This window comes from Anopheles funestus, chromosome 3RL (assembly GCF_943734845.2).
Source record: "Anopheles funestus chromosome 3RL, idAnoFuneDA-416_04, whole genome shotgun sequence".
In the NCBI taxonomy this organism is placed as follows: domain Eukaryota; kingdom Metazoa; phylum Arthropoda; class Insecta; order Diptera; family Culicidae; genus Anopheles; species Anopheles funestus.
The window spans coordinates 11,389,520-11,405,694 of record NC_064599.1 but is presented as its reverse complement, the minus strand read 5'-3'; the positions used below and the strand labels follow the sequence as shown (position 1 = coordinate 11,405,694).

The 16,175-nt window shown below is 41.5% G+C and overlaps 5 protein-coding genes and 1 non-coding gene across 8 annotated transcripts in view; 2 read left to right on the top strand and 4 right to left on the bottom strand.

The window, feature by feature from the left end:
• The window catches only part of LOC125768118 (protein PAT1 homolog 1-like), a 75,221-nt gene that overhangs the window by 7,776 nt on the left and 51,270 nt on the right, over window positions 1-16,175 (top strand). The window lies entirely within an intron of this gene.
• Window positions 1,719-3,857, bottom strand: LOC125768131 (leucine-rich repeats and immunoglobulin-like domains protein 2). Its single transcript, XM_049435388.1, has one exon. It carries the CDS (start codon window positions 3,855-3,857, stop codon window positions 2,523-2,525), a length of 1,335 nt encoding a protein of 444 aa, XP_049291345.1. The 3' UTR covers window positions 1,719-2,522.
• Window positions 4,133-6,522, bottom strand: LOC125768137 (uncharacterized). The gene has a single exon (XM_049435398.1). It carries the CDS (start codon window positions 5,275-5,277, stop codon window positions 4,147-4,149), a length of 1,131 nt encoding a protein of 376 aa, XP_049291355.1. The 5' UTR covers window positions 5,278-6,522; the 3' UTR covers window positions 4,133-4,146.
• Window positions 7,319-7,391, bottom strand: Trnar-ucu (transfer RNA arginine (anticodon UCU)). Its single transcript has one exon. It is a non-coding gene; the product is annotated as a tRNA-Arg (tRNA).
• On the top strand, window positions 11,087-13,358 carry LOC125768133 (P-granule-associated novel protein 1-like). The gene has a single exon (XM_049435389.1). It carries the CDS (start codon window positions 11,799-11,801, stop codon window positions 13,044-13,046), a length of 1,248 nt encoding a protein of 415 aa, XP_049291346.1. The 5' UTR covers window positions 11,087-11,798; the 3' UTR covers window positions 13,047-13,358.
• On the bottom strand, window positions 13,124-15,373 carry LOC125772321 (leucine-rich repeat protein SHOC-2-like). Its single transcript, XM_049443893.1, has one exon. The coding sequence runs from the start codon at window positions 14,108-14,110 to the stop codon at window positions 13,124-13,126; it is 987 nt and encodes a 328-aa protein (XP_049299850.1). The 5' UTR covers window positions 14,111-15,373.

Sequence of the window (16,175 nt, the reverse complement as noted above, 5' to 3'; positions counted from 1 at the left end):
TTTTTTGGCCTACCACTGGTAGTGGTTGTTTTGACATTTTTACTTTGTATATTTCCCTTGGAATTAGTTTTGCATTGTCTCTTCAATGGCAAATGGCAGAAGGGGCGATAGATAACGCGGATTTTCCCATTTGTCAGCGAACCATAGTCGTAACATGATCGCTTCCCGGTGGACAAACAACACCAAACAGTTGTGGCGTGGTTCAGTTGTTGTGCCGTTTTATTGGCAAGTTTTGTTTTGCAAGGTTCGCCACGTTCCCGCCGTATATTGCGGCATGCGTATTTATTTTGCCCTTAATCGAATGGTTTTTGTAACAAAACTGAATAGCATTCCGTAAATGGAGACCACGTACCCTAAGCGTAACGTTTCGTTGCCAGGCCATTGCTACAACACGCTGTCCTTAAAACGAAATCCTTGTGCCTGTTTTTACCTTTTTCCGTTACGTCGGCACAGTTGGATGGCGAAAGGTAATAATGAACTATTACGAGAATATCGCTCTCTGCTCTGCTTCTTTTGACAAGGTAAAACCACGTGTCTTAAAAAAAGAACCATACAAAGGTCTTAAAACAGAAGCGAATTACTACTTTGCAAGCACAGGAGTTCACTCCTTCCGTCGTGCAGACATTTCGGTGTAACTCATCATCATCGATCAAACAATTCTTCACCTCACCTGAAATGGTGAGACATTCTGTTCATGGTCGTAGTCGTAGTACCAGCAATGAATGTCACTATTCCCCATCCTCAGTAGCGTTTAGAGACCTTTCCCTGGTCTTATTCAAAGTTTGAACTAAATAGAATAGTGTGGACAGATGCTTTTGCGACAGGAATCTTGTTCAAAAGTTATGAATAGTATTTATTCCCACATTTCCCGCTAGGGCATTACAGAAGTCGATGCAATGACATGTTCTCTAAGATTTCAAAAATTACCTTATATACCTTGAGCACCGTATTGACCTCGTAAGGTATTGAATGGGCTGCTCATGTCACGGAAATGGCACCAAACCACCAAATCTGTAAGACGTATTTGTACAATTTTCCTGGATAAAGTGGATACTTTATTATCCTGGGGATTATTCCCTGCATTCCGGGTCAATTTATTATTTACTTAATAACCGGGATTAACTTTATTTCGCTACATCTGCACTGACTAGTTAGTCTTTTCTTGCAAGTCACCATAATTGGGAGTAAACTGCCGCAATTCGCAACAATCGATTGACATTAATAGTAATTACTAATTTTCCTCCCAAATGTTGCTTTTGATTTGCACCCCAAACAAAGCGGGCAATTCGTAGACGTTTTTAGTTTCAACAATATCGTTTCTAACCACATATTATTAAAACCGGTGGCAAAATTGAGTGAGCAATGACTGTATCAACTGTGTGACAAGGGGGAAAAAAACACAAAAAGTCGCCCAAAAATCGATATCCGGCGCATTGTAGACGTTTGACGACCATGCCCTCGAATCTACCTACTCCCATTCGATTCCGATAGGCTTTGGTTTGGTGTATCGTACACGACACACCCCAGAATGGTACGGTACTTGACCGCTGCCTAGTGCAGACACCGGGGCCCAACGGGGATGGGTGGTGTTTTTCGTTCTATCCCTTTTTTATGGCACTCACCTCAACACCATTTTTCCGGGCACAGCCCAACAAGAACACAAGCGCGTGGGCATGTCACCGAAGAAGGTGAGAAGGTATTATTAAGTTCTTGTTGGACCTGAAATATCCATTACGACGCCGAGCTCAACCCGCTAGTTTGGGGGTTTGCTGATATCCTGATTAAACTAAATGATGACTTTACCATTCGTTTCGGGGTACAACAGAACTAAACCAGCGACCTTTCCAACACCGAATTTCCGTAGCTTTGGTTGACGCATTTCGTAGGTGCGTTTCCATTAGCGCACGACACGCAACGTTCTCAGTTTTTGTGTGTGTTCGGAACCGGTTTTTCGCGTGTCTAGAAATTATTGATCCTGACCATTTCCCGTGGGCATTTTTCTCTAGGCGAATCCCACTTGCATTGTGGGAAAAACCTGTAAAGATATTTTCGGTTTGGAATGGAGCATAGTTGTTAGAGCTTTTGCTTAAACACATTATGATTGGTCAAGAAATGGGAACTGACTAAAATGTGCAGATATATAGATATTTGAATAATTTTATTACCAGTAGAGAATGTTACAAAGATTTTACAAAGAGAATGTTCAAATGCAGAAATTCGTTTGGATTAGATCGCTTCTTGTCATACTACCGCTAGGATCCCGACTTTCTTTCTTTTAAGATGTGTTCAACTGATTCAAGAACTGTGCGAGATGTGATTTTTCGAGTTCTGAAGAAATCGTGGTCAGGATCGACCGAAAGTCACAGCTCTTATCGCTCAACGACTACACGGTTAGGTTAGGGCTCGCAGAATAGATTTGAGCTGTAATACTGATCATATTTGCAGCAGTGATAACCGTGGACAGATTCTCGATGAAGCTATTAACCGAAGTTCCTATTACAAATTGCTTTATTTATATTTGTTTAGGTTGTACAACAAGCGCGTTTGGTTTTGTTTAGAATGAAATATTTTCCTGTCGAGCAAAGGTCCTCATGTTGCTTTAACCATTTCGGAATGATGATCCCTGCACGAATATATTTCCTATATTGCTCATATGTACTACAGACCAGAGGATTATCCATAATATTCAGATACTGCAACTGCCTGATGTCTTTCTCGAACACGTTCGGTATCACCAGCAAACGATTATTGCTCAGATCTATGATGGACAACCGTGGAGCGATCAACTGTTCAAGAGCCACACTTTTCAGTTGGTTGTTCGACAGTGACAGCTGATTCAAACTGGGCAGCAGTACCTCTCTAGGCAGATCGATGCTTCGTAAACGATTGTTTTGCAATTCTAGCGTTTGCAGATTACTTAATCGTTGGAGGATGGTGAAGTTGAACAAATCGAGCCCGTTGTTGGCGATCGCTAGCTGTATGAGGTTAGCAAACTTGCCAATATGCTCCGGAATGGTTGCTAGCCTGTTAAATGAAAGTACCAAAAACTCCAAATTGGATGCATTCAGCTGAACGAAGGACATTTTCTCTATCCGGTTGTTTGCAAGAGAGAGCGAAGTCAGACGTGGTAGTGTCACCACTCGACCTGGTGGATAATCGATTGTAGATATCTGGTTGTTTGCAAGATTGAGATTGTTCACCAACTTCAAGGTACTGAATACTGACATATCTAGCTGGCGTAACTTGTTGTACGATAAGTCGACCCTGCGGATGTTCTGCACGATGGCAGCTTGCGGTGCATAAATGCTTCCTATGCTGTTACCCACAAGCTGTACCGTTTCCAAGTACTTTAAGGTAGCGAGCAATGCCAGGTTTAGTGTTTTAATGGAGCAGAACTTTAACCGTAGCTCACGTAACGACAGTAAGTTGCTAATTGAAGGTGGGACAATCGAAATGGCACACCGAGTTATTTCGAGCTGTCTAAGATGCCTGTTAGTTTGGATAGTAATCAGTTGCAGTTTACGTGCTTGGTGAAGCGTTAATACTTCTAGAGTGTGTGAACTGGGAAGAAATAGCATCGTTTCGTGATATTTCTTGAACAGCAAGTTGCTGGTGAGAACTGATGCTTTGACTAATAGTGTAGCAAACGTCGTAGAACCCATTATGAGTCGCTGTATTTCAATGGTTATGTAGGTGATGGATGTTTCCTTCCCTAGAACGTTCAATACTTCCGCTGTTGAGGTAATGTCTAGTTCGGATATTCGACAGAACGTACGATTGCCACATAGATTACCAACAGTGGGAACGGCAGTAGTCCAGAAAACTGTAATAGTAACAACACATGAAATCCATTTCATTCTGAAAATTAAAGGACAACATAAGTGTGTCAAGCAAAGCACAAAAAACAAAACCTAATCAAACTGTCTCACTGGTTTTTGGAATGTTACCACTGTCTCGTTTACTTCTCAATGCCTTGTTTGACAAACTTCAAATGATGAGAAACATTTGTGTGCGTTTTTTTTATTGCCTTTACAAACCAATGCAGAATAGATTATCCATAGGTGCAATATTGTATTCTGGAACTTCACGTGCTATCCGGTGATTATTTTAACGAGCTACAATTCAATTGTGAATAGCGGATGTATTTCACCTAACACAGCATATTGACTCAATGTCGCTAATGCGTATGTGTTCGGTGAAGTTTACCTCGCTACAGTTTCCTACTATTGTAACCCACAGCTTTCGTTTGTAGTAATGTGTAGTTATAAGTTCTATATGCTTCTGCATAGAACTACACTGTATTGGATTGTCCTCAACGCGAAGCATACAGACGGGGGACACGCCACTAATGTAGAGCTCTACCGGTAGATATTGGAACTGATTATTCTTCAACAATATGTTGCTTAGTTTGGGAAAGCTACAGTTTTCTAGCGTAAAGGATTCGAGCCTGTTGGTGGATAAATCCATAGTCACTAGCAAAGGCAAATGAACGTATTGGCTGCAAGTGACGGAGTGTAGTTGATTTTTGGACAAATGGAAACCGTCTATTTTGTTGTGCCAGCGAAACTTGGCTAGATCGGCGGTGCTGAGCTGGTTGCCATCGAGATGAATATGTTCCAAATCGATTATGTTGTTGTGGTTCAGAAACGGCAATTTCTTAATCTGATTGCCCTTCAGGTCTAGACTTTGTGCGAAAGGCAAGTGTAGCAATTCGAATTCTATCCGCGATAAATTGTTCCCTGGTCCCAGCATTAACAAGCGGAGATGCGGAAAGATCGTTGCATTCGAGCAGTGGAGCGATTTCATGTTATTGCTGTGGAGAAACAAACGTTTAAGCGCAACGAATGGTCCTAGTACCGTCATATCTAGTGCCTTTAAATGGTTATGGTCTAGAAATAGATCTTGAACCGTAATGTGACAGGAAGATTCGCGTGCGGGATGCAGCACACTGATCTGGTTCTTGGTCAACTGTAATATTGTCAGATTGCGGAGAGCACACAGTAGGCCTATGTCCAGCGTACGTATGTAGGATTTGTCGATGCCAAGAAACCGAAGATTGATTAGGTTGGTTATCGTTTCGGGAATATCTCGCATTTTACTGTTGACGATGTGGATCGATTCCAGGTAATGGTTGGGAACGATCGCAAGATGCGATAGCAGTGGTGCTGAGTGTAATGCGATTAACTCACTTGTCATGATGTTTGTTATTGCTAGGATGCGTTCGTGGTACTGCTGGAGCGTAATTTGGTCGAAGAGATGACTGGCTGCTTCCAACATTTCTTGAACCGAGACACTGTTCAGCAGCAGACACCGTTTGATGACCGTTGCTTTCGACGTGTAGTTAACTATACTTGTCGCTAACCGACCGATCCATTTGTCATTACCAATACGCACGATATTCAGTGTACATGTGTCAGGATATTGTACCTGACATCTCCAACTTGCGCCAGGAAGGATGCAGTGAAGGAGATTGACAACTGTATGAAAGAATAGATCGCAAGGATTGTTCAAAAGCAATGCAACAGAGAATAACTCAGGTTGGAAGAGTACCTAACCAAAAAACTCCACTTTGTGATACACCGAAAGTCTTCATCGTCGTACGCACTGCAGCCGTGTGAGGTGTGTGCGACGCTTTAATATTATTTCTTAACGATCATTTTACTAGCTGGTCGTTATCGAACTTCCTGCCCACAGGGTATGATTGCTTCAATTACAAACACATCGAGGCTGCTAACATTAAAACGTCATACGACGCTCGATATGGCGGGACAGAAGTTTCTGCGTTCCTCCACAGTGATGCTCCCTAACGGCCTGATCCGCTAAGCTGGCGATAAACTTGGAAACATTGCGAATACCGCAGCAACTGCTCGTTAAGCAAGTAGCACCAAATCCGTACCCAATCCGACTCTTGCTTGTGGCTCTGCGGATATCGATACTGGTGCGGATCTTGTGCCGCATATACACCTGATCCTGCTTTGCAGGAACCGCACGGAAGTGGATTATATAGAGTTCCCTTTTCCCAGTCCAAAAAGCACCTTTTCCATGTCATCGTTCGTTGCTGGATAGATTCGCTTTCCGAACTGCTTCCGGTCACGTAACTTCGTAGTGATCCGTACGTTCGTCAGCGTTGTTGGCAGTTTACCCCTCGTTGTGGAGAGCTGGTGGCAAAAGTTTATATCTTACCAATGGCGATAGACAACGGAAGGGATCGGAGCGGTGTTGTGGCATGGTTGAACTTTCCGGTTTGTTGCCTTCTTAGGAAGTGGACGAAACGGGAACCATCGAAGTCGTACACACAGTAATAAATACCGCAGGAAACAGTCGTAACCGAACTTCCTGAAGCGGAGGTCTGTGAGTGTGTGTGTGTTTGTGTTTGTGCTGTACTATCAAGGACGAGACTAGCCTAGCTGGGCGCATCGAATGTAGGCACCAGGATTATATCGATTACCGGTGTTTCCAAGCAAAATCAATGTGTAGCAGCGAAAGTATATGGTGGTAGTATTGAGCCACAGGACCCCCCCCCCCCCCCAGTCAGGATTTTACCCGTGTGCTTTCGTTTTTATTTTCGATAATCATGGCTACGGCCCATCACCTCGGTCCACGACCCCCGGTAAGGTACCGGGAAAACGGAGCATTAAAACTCTCCCGAGGACTTGGTGTGCTGGTATTTCCGTAACTTCGGTTTTGAGTCGCATGCGAAGCACTTGGTTATAATTTCGCCCTTCAGAATACCGCATTGGCGGCGGCATGTTCGTTGCTAATGAAGAGGGAAACTTTATGCGACTTTATTTTTATTTTTCGTGAAACGGAATGTTACCCCGTTTCGGTTGCGCAATGTTTGGAAGGACGCGTCCGTATGTTCGGTGTTTTGGATATTCATTCATATTATTTTTTCTCTCGGTTAGTTAATTTGACATTCGCGCGGCTGTAATGGTTGACGACGTGTATTAATAGAACTAAGCAGAGGTTTTTTTCTTAATAAGTTGCTTAACTTGTTCCTTCGCTCATCGCATACGAAATGTTCGGTAACCTCATGTTTGCTGTGTTGTACAACATATTTGTCGTTGAGCCAATTAATTCGTTAGACAGCTACATTCCTAGTTTATAATAAAACTTTTAAAAAGTTTATGATATTAAATACTCCTATATGCTTTTTCTGGAAAACCCCCATAAATATGCGTTTAGTTTCAAAAGCGGTTATAAATTGTTTGCCTCTTTCTTATTTTTATTTGGCAATACTCAGCGTTAATTACATCCCATTAGTATGAAATATTATAATATATCAGAAAACCAGCAATTTAAGCTACATTCTCTCACCCATCCCTCGTGGGGATCGAACCCACGACCTTTGGATTAGAAGTCCAACGCGCTATCCGCTGCGCCAGAGGGACAATTTATGGTGGGAGACGTTGCCATGCTATCCGACGATATGTTTCACGATATCCGATGGGTAGCACAAGTTCTAAAACGGCTGTCCTATGTAGGTTTCCCGTGCATTAACCATCTAACCCCAAATTACAAATACATATTCATTTGGTCATTAAATAATGTAAAGTTTAAAAAATACGAGTGCCTTTTTATTTTTTAAAGTACGTACGTGTTGTATATATTTTTTGTGAATGTAAAAACTATTTTCAAAACAGAAGAATGGCTGTTAATTAAAAAAACTCTTCTCGTTGACATTTCCCAAAAAAATCTATAAATTTGGCAATCTCCTAAGGCTATAGCCTTAACTTTTTTTTTGGAGCAATTTGGCAAAATTTAAAAAATTGTTTTATTTTAATGCGAAATTGTTACAATAGGTTTCTTTTCACTCAAATAATGCTTTAAAAGAAAAAAAGAATAAAAAATAACAAAAAAATTAAAAAAAATAATTTTAACTCGAAAATTTCATAAGGCTTACCCCTTGCCATTTTTTTGGGAAATTTAGAAAAAAAAATAAAATTGATTTATTTTAATGCGAATTTGTTGCAATGAACTTATTTTCACTTAAATAAGGTTTTAAATAAAAAAAGAATAAAAATTTATAAAAAAATAAAAAAAAATCTATAAAATTGAAAATCTCTTAAGGCTATAGTCTATAACAGGAGATACTTTTGCAGAAAGGATTGTCCACAACCAACCATCTGCAGGGGAAACTCACGTAACCAGCAAAGCGTAACTAATAAGAACGTATGGTTGAGTTCTACTGCTCTGTACCATATACAGCACGGCAGGACACACTCTAATTAGAGCCACTGGCTGGACATCTCGCACATTGGTCAGTGTTCGATTTATGGTCAGCAAATTATCGATTCCGATGACCACTGGTGGTAGCTCCGCTTGTGTTTTTTTTACTCATCGCAAACTGTTGGTTTGCATGGTTAGAAGTGCTTGTGTCGGCACTGGTGGACTGTGAGGGGATTTACATAATTTCCAGGTGTCCATTTCCAGAACTCAAACTCGGATGCGGTTGTTTACGCATCATTATGCGTATGCAGAACGACAACGCGGATTAGCAAACCTGTAAAGTGGAAACCGTAGACAAAAGGATTATTGCGTGCCTTTGTGTCATCATGTGCGCCCTGGGTGTGAAGAGAAAAGAAATGGACCGTAGCATTTGCTTGTTTTTTTTGTTTGTATTTTTACTTCAAACCGGTTCACTCCTTTCTTTTCAATATCCTTTCTTGTAGCGTTAACGAGCGTCCTTTTGATTGTGTCCATGTGTGGGGAATGTAGAATGTAGATACAGTTATGTAGTGTAGAGTGGTTTCACTGAAAGAGTTTACCAATTAACGTCTCTCTGAAGTTATGCATTCCTGACAACTTCCAGGTCCTAGGATAATCACCTAAGTTCATTTTTTTTAACAACCACATGTTTTGCTACTATTGCGCTTATCGCTTATGTGGAGTGAACTAGAAAAAGGACGTATTTTTATTTAATACTAGTAAAAAAGAATGAACCAAAACGTGCGTAAAAAAATGTAATATTAATGGGCCCTGTTTTCCATAATTTTAGTTATCTTTGTTTTAATATGTAAAATGAAAACGATTCGCTCTTCATTCAGCAAAATTAACTCGATCATCCACCTTCAGCTATTGTACTAGAAAACCTGAAAAACCCCTATTTTCTTGAGCGATTCCAGTTAGCTGTCCGCTTCGTGCTCGAGAGATAAGACACTTGGACTGACCAGAAAGAAACAAAAAGTCAAGGACGGTAAAAAAAATAAAACCAACCGTGTTGCAATCGTACGAAAAAGTGTGCCCAAGGGGTAGTAGAACCGGGATGAACCAGTGCTGTGATTTCCTTACCCCTCGGAAAATGGTAGAAGAAAATTGTAATTTTCCCAACACGTGAACTATGAACTTTTTCAGGCGACTGCACCGTCGTTATGCACCTTCCGAGAACCAACCACCACCAACTGGATGGAAAGATGGGGAAGAAAAATGCACAATGCAACGCGATGGAACGATTTTCCGCGTAGAGAACGCTGGTGGAAATATGTATATGCAAAAATGTTTTTCCACCGCTCTAGAAAAGCGTGAAAATGGTGGCGAATTCCTTACGTTCTTAGTATCCACTCCGGGCGATTGTGGTCTTTGCTTGCACGGCCATTCTTCCTGCAAAAGCTGCCTGCATACGAATGCAGTTGTTTGAATACTGTTTGGTATTTAATTTTTGCACCGTTTTCCACTGCTGGTGACGTTTGAGCGGTGACTATTTTTCCTTGGGAACAAAACAACATGGAAACCCAATGGAGGGAGGGCTTTAAAACAGTGCGTCATTTTGACCTTAGTTTTGTTCGATTTTGTTGTTGTTGGTTTTTACCCCTTGTTTTTGTTTGATAGAAGGTTGCTCTATTACAACCGGACGGCTTCTGTCTCAGCAAGAGGCCACTCTATTTTTCCATCAGAAGAGGTCATACCCGGGGAACGGTTTTATGCAAATTTTAATCACTAGCTCGCGTGCCCCGTTCGCGTTTAACATCCTTGGGTTCCGGTGGGTTCCTTGCGAGTCAAAGTGGGCCAAAGTCGTCCTGGTCCTCGGTGGGCACTTACGCTGATTGTTGAACCCTTTACCGGGTGATAATTAGCTTCCCTACACCAGCAACAAGACCGTCTTGAGTAAGTGCCTCTATTGTCACTCATGTGTTGTTGCAGTGTTGCACGATCGATGAGATTTGCTTGAAAGATATTAACACACTAACACACTTAAATGTATAAATTTGTGTTTTATTTTTATTTAAGAAAGCTTCATCGGTGTTAGTATTTTGGAAACAAATTTGAACATTATATCATTGTTCGCACATTTATTTTTCATCCTCGGGCAAATCAGGAATAAATTTATGTCCGCTGGAACTATTTTCAATTGCATTCCAGCACAAAGCAGGGAGAAGCAATGTCCCAAAGTAAAACGATCACCGCTGGGCTGCTGAACGAACAATCCCGTCCTACATCTTTCGTTTCTCACGGTTTTCAGTTACATTCCGACGCACCGAACAACGCATTGTTGGACCCGGGGCCGGAAGTCGTTTAGCATAGGAATTCACACAAGGACGTCCCGCAAGAACAGCTAATGCGAAGAAGATCTTGAGCCTTGTTAATCCTTCTGTTTACGGTGCCGGTTTACGGTGCTGTTCGTGCCTGCTGAAGAGCAATCGAGGCGTGTACTTGTTTTATCTTTCCATTTTTCTGCTTTTCTGCTTCCTGTTCGCTGGCGTGGAATTTGTCACTGACATAATAACCCGGTTGTTCCGTTTGAATCCGTCGAGCTGTTGAATAGGAATCCTTTCCATGGCGGTGTCTTCTTCGACTGTTTCCCATTTTTATAGGCAAAATTCCAAATGACAGTTACCTCGTTTGCGTGTCAGACTCGAGCGCATCCTTCCGTTGATCTGTAATTAAGGTTTTGGTAAGAGACTCCCGGAAATAGTTTGAAGTTTTTGGTTCAAACCGGAAGTGCTATGCCGATCGTGAAAGGGTTATTTTTGAAGTGGAACTTTATCTTACGGGAAGTGAGTTAGATCGGGTTTATGTTCGTCTATGAACCATTGGGTATAAGAGTCCCAAGTTTCGCGTTGAGCCGGCTTTATCGCTAATGAAACCTAGACAACCTACAAAACATAAGCGATTTAGGGTTGTATTTTAAAACGCCCTCTTGTATATTTTATGCCCCAACTATCAGGACGATGTTAGTGAAAATACGTTCAGTGTGAACTCGATTATTTCGACAACAATAGAAAGCACACTTAATGGACTATAATTTGATAGTAGCAATGAAATTGCGTTAGCACGCACTAGTTTCATTTTTTTAAATCTAATTTCAACTCTATTCTGACCTGGTTGGCTTCAAAGAAGCTTTACCCAAAATATCAACTCGTACAATGGGGATATTAAATCATCTCATTCAAATGTAAAGTACAACCAAAAGTGTAGAAACGCTGTGCATCGATTGGTAATCACGTGCCTCATGGAGTTAGTTTACGATTAGGATCAATTTTGATCGAAATTTCAAACCCTTTTTAGTTAGCGGAATGGGCAATTTTCGTCTGGTATTAATTCGCTTTTGATAGTGCGTGATCGACGCTTCTTTCGGGCAGGAGAATAAATTAAAACCGCAAGTGTCTAGCATTCAGTGACACATTTCGTCAAAAAGGTTGAGTTCGAACGATGGATCGTCTGATGGGTAAGTGAAGCGATTGGCTTGCATCTTTAAGAACTTTAGCTCTAATTCCTCTGATGGGTATTCCGTAGTGCCGTTGCTGACGTTGATCGCTGCCGGATGTCTACCAGTGGCGGACAGTGCGTGTGTACCGGGTATGGGAATGACCTGTATGTTGCAGAGTCTTAACATGCTTACGGACGGCTTGAACACGCTGCGGACAATACAACCGAACGTGTTTTATAGCATCCGTGTTGAAATGCTTCGTGTACCTAGCAATCCATCCGGCGCGTTTATGATTCGTATTGCCGAATTCGTCGACAATTTGGAAATACTAGCTTTCCACGAAAAGGCGTTCCAAATATTGGCCGGAACGAATCTGAGCGTAGTGCAGGTGTTCGACGCAAAGTCACTGCAACAGGTCCTCATCGGTGAGAATGATATCGCCATCAGCAAGCTGTTATTCTACTCGTGCATGGTTGATCATATCCCGCCAACGATCGGTAACTTGCCACTTCTGACCGAATTGACTTTTAGTCGATGTTCCATTCGTAACATCTCTCTAAATGTATTCCGCAAGAACCTGCGTCTAGCGTTTCTCGATTTGAGTTACAACGAAATTGAAACGATCATGCCCATTAGCAGTGCGGACGGAGAGATTCCCCTTGCGATCGAAGATCTGTATCTGGCATCGAATCGATTGCAAAATCTGGACTTTGCAGCTTTCGCCTCACTATCGAATTTAGCAACGATTGATCTCCGGAACAACAACTTGATTAAGCTGGAAGCCGGACGTCCCATCACGTTGTCCAACATGGTGATGCTGGATATTGGTGACAACCAGTTAAGCACGATCGATCTACAATGGTTATCTGCACCGAACCTTCAACGTCTGGTGCTGAACAACAATCTGTTGGACAAGATACCGCAACGGTTGCGCCGCTTCTCCAATCTCAGACTCGTGGCTCTTAGCAATAACAAATTTACCGGTATTGATCTTGCACCGCTCAACGGACTTCCCATGCTAAATTCGATTGACGTCTCGAACAATCCGGCCCGGTACATACGTAGTTCGCGCCCTGTGCGGCTGCCAATGCTGGACACATTGTACGCCGAGTTCTGTACCTTGAGCCGGTTCAACACAACTGGCATGGATTTTCCCGTTGTTACCTTCATCAGTTTGGCGCACAACAACTTCAGCACCATACCGCCACTGGGCCAATCGTTCCCGACGGTCGAAGCGTTCAGCTTGTTCAACAATCCAATATCCTGCAACGTGCTGAAAGCACGCACAGATATGATCCTTTCGGGGAAATTAATTATGGGACCGCCACAAGATCCAAGCGACTGTCCGATCGGTTCCACTAAAATCGTCGACTCTTTTTTGTTGTGCTGTAAAGCTTGAATAGCAAGAGCATCTCAATAAAGTATCCACTGTATCCACACTAAATACGTTTTATTTTTGCTTCGCATTAGGACCGCTTATTCCACACAGCAAAGTTCTCGTCCCGACGGTAGCTTTAGCATTGCATTCGTGATGCAGGGCATACCGAAGGCAGTTGTGTCGACGCTTAGTTTAAAGTCCACAATGTACTGCTCCCATTGGCGAACAGTGCTACAGTGCAGTGGATTATGCAATGCAAGCACCCGTTTTAACTTTGGAAAGATCTGAAACAAATCCGGCAGACGTTGAAATTCGTTGAGAGCGATCGTGAGTGTGGTAAGCTGGGGAAAGTCCCAACGGGCGTACTCCAGGTGAGTAAGCTGATTGTTGGTCAAATGCACCATCACCACATTGGGCAGTGAAATACGTCCGGTGCCTGATACGATCACATTGCGCAATCGATTTCCACTGAGATCAATCTTTATCAGTTTGGTCCAACCGTCGAAACGACGCAGATCGACGACCTTGAGCAAATTGTTCTGCAGCACCAAGGTAGTTAGATTCGGTAGTCGTTCTATCCCAGCCGGAACACGCGTAAGATTGTTGCTTTCCAGATAGATTTCTATCAAACGCGGTACATGCCATTCGGATACGTCCAGTTGGCTCAATTGGTTCCGCACTAAGCTGATGTACCTTACTCGGGGCAGCGAGATAGGACTCCCTTCGATGCACTGAATTCGATTGCTGTCGAGTGTAACGTATTGGAGCATGTGTAGTGGCCGGAAGAAATCTCCGCTTATGGATTCCAACAGGTTGTAGGCTAACATCAGGTCCGTTATTGGTAGGATGAGACTTGCATTACGGCTAGGTATCAGCTGGGAAATCCTGTTAACGCTGCATCCCAGGCTAAGTAGTTGGGGACTGTTGACGAACGGATCTAAGCTTAATGTCTCCAAGGCACCATTTTCCAGAATAAGAAATTGTATTCCCCGTAAGTTGCGAAATGTGTCAGAGATGCGGGCTAGTGAGGCATAGTCAATCTGTAGGGAGGTTAGCTGATAGTTTGGTGCGGCAACAGTGATCATTCGTAGCTCTGATGCATTCCTTATTGTTATACCTTTCAACGTAGCATTGGGAGGAATACGTAGTACGCGTTCATTGTACTGCACGTATTCGACCTCTTGTGCAAACTCTGATAACACATGCAGTAATACACCATCAGGATGGGGCGTGATCAGTCGTTCCACTGTGATCTGATACGTCGATGGATATTCACGTGCAGATGCTCGCAATCGCTGAAGTCCATCGGCGGATACGTTCAATGTGTCGTAGACACAGCTACCTTCTAGCACACTGCATGTTTGAGGGGCCGAGTGTACAATTGTTGGTCTGTGTATGCACAGCCAGAGATTTGCTAGAATGTAGGACGGGAAAATACGCAAAACGACATAATGAAAGGTTCGATTACAGGTGTAAAAGGCATTTATGTCGAGTTCTACCTACCTAGCCTTACTATGAAGGAGAACATCAAGTAACGATGTGTTTTCATCACTGTTGTATTCACTATTGCGCAGAATGTTTGCAAACTAACCGACAACATATCAGAACAGGTACTATATATCTGTCATTATAATTAAATTAATATGATTCCCTTGGTACTTAAAGTGAGCGGATCGTTCAGGTTGGTTGAACATTACGAGAATCAAAATAATCGATCGTATTGTTTACTACACAATCGCCACATCAGGTGAGCGACCATAAACAATTATTTGTGAAGTTATAGCTGATGGTTTATTCGTGTGTTTCCTTTTTTCCTCATTTTTGCACCAAATTTTGCGTATAACTCGGTCCCTATCCAACGGATCGCCAATCTTTAACCTGTGGTCGATAAATGACACCAATGGCTACATTTTCTTCTTGGACGGCCATGCCCTCCGATGTCCGTGCCGGAAGTTATTCGAGGAACCAAGTTCCATACCCTGTTTGAGAAAATGTAAAATTTTCCACAATTTTGCACCAAGTTTTGCCTATAACTCGGTCCCTATCCAACGGATCGCCAATCTTTAACCTGTGGTCAATAGATGACACCAATGGCTATATTTTCTTCTTGGCCATGCTCTCAGGTGTCCGTGCCGCAAGTTATTCGAGGAACCAAGTTCCATACCCTGTTTGAGAAAATGTAAAATTTTGATCATTTTTGAGCAATTCAGCAAAATTAAAAAAAAATGATTTATTTTAATGCGAATTTGTTGCAATGTGTTTCTTTTTACTCAAATAATGCTTTAAATTAGAAAAATAATAAAAAATCAGAAAAAAATTAAAAAAAAAATTTTATCCTGAAAATTTTATAAGGCTTACCCCTTACGTTTTTTTTTTTGGGAAATTTTGCAAAAAAAATTAAATTGGTTTATTTTAATGCCAATTGGTTGCAATGTGTTTCTTTTCACTCAAGTAATGCTTTAAATAAAAAAAAGAGTGAAAAATAATAAAAAAATCAAAAAATTCAAAAAAATGAAAATCTATTAAGGCTCATTTTTGCACCAAGTTTTGCCTATAACTCGGTCGGTATCCAACGGATCGCCAATCTTTAACTTGTGGTCGATAGATGGCACCAATGGCTACATTTTCTTCTTGGACGGCCATGCCCTCAGATTTCTGTGCCGGAAGTTATTCGAGTAACCAAGTTCCTTACCCTGTTTGAGAAAATGTAAAATTTTCCTCATTTTTGAACAATTTAGCAAAATTTATAAATGTGATATATTTTAATGCGAATTTGTTGCAATAAGTTTCTTTTCACTCAAATAATGCTTTAAATTAAAAAAAGAATAAAAAATCAGAAAAAAATTTTAATAAAATTTTCCACTCGAAAATTTCATAAGGCTTACCCCTTGCCATTTTTTGGGAAATTTTGCAAAAAAAATTAAATTGATTTATTTTAATGCCAATTGGTTGCAATAAGTTTCTTTTCACTCAAATAATGCTTTAAGTTGAAAAAAATAATAAAAAATAGCAATAAAAAAATTTAACTCGAAATTTTTTTCTTAGTCTGTATACCCACAATCGATTATATGCCACGTCCTTGGAACAGAATGAAAACTACTACTAAAGAAGGCTTTACATAAAGCGGATGAGGATAGTTAGAGTTTAAAA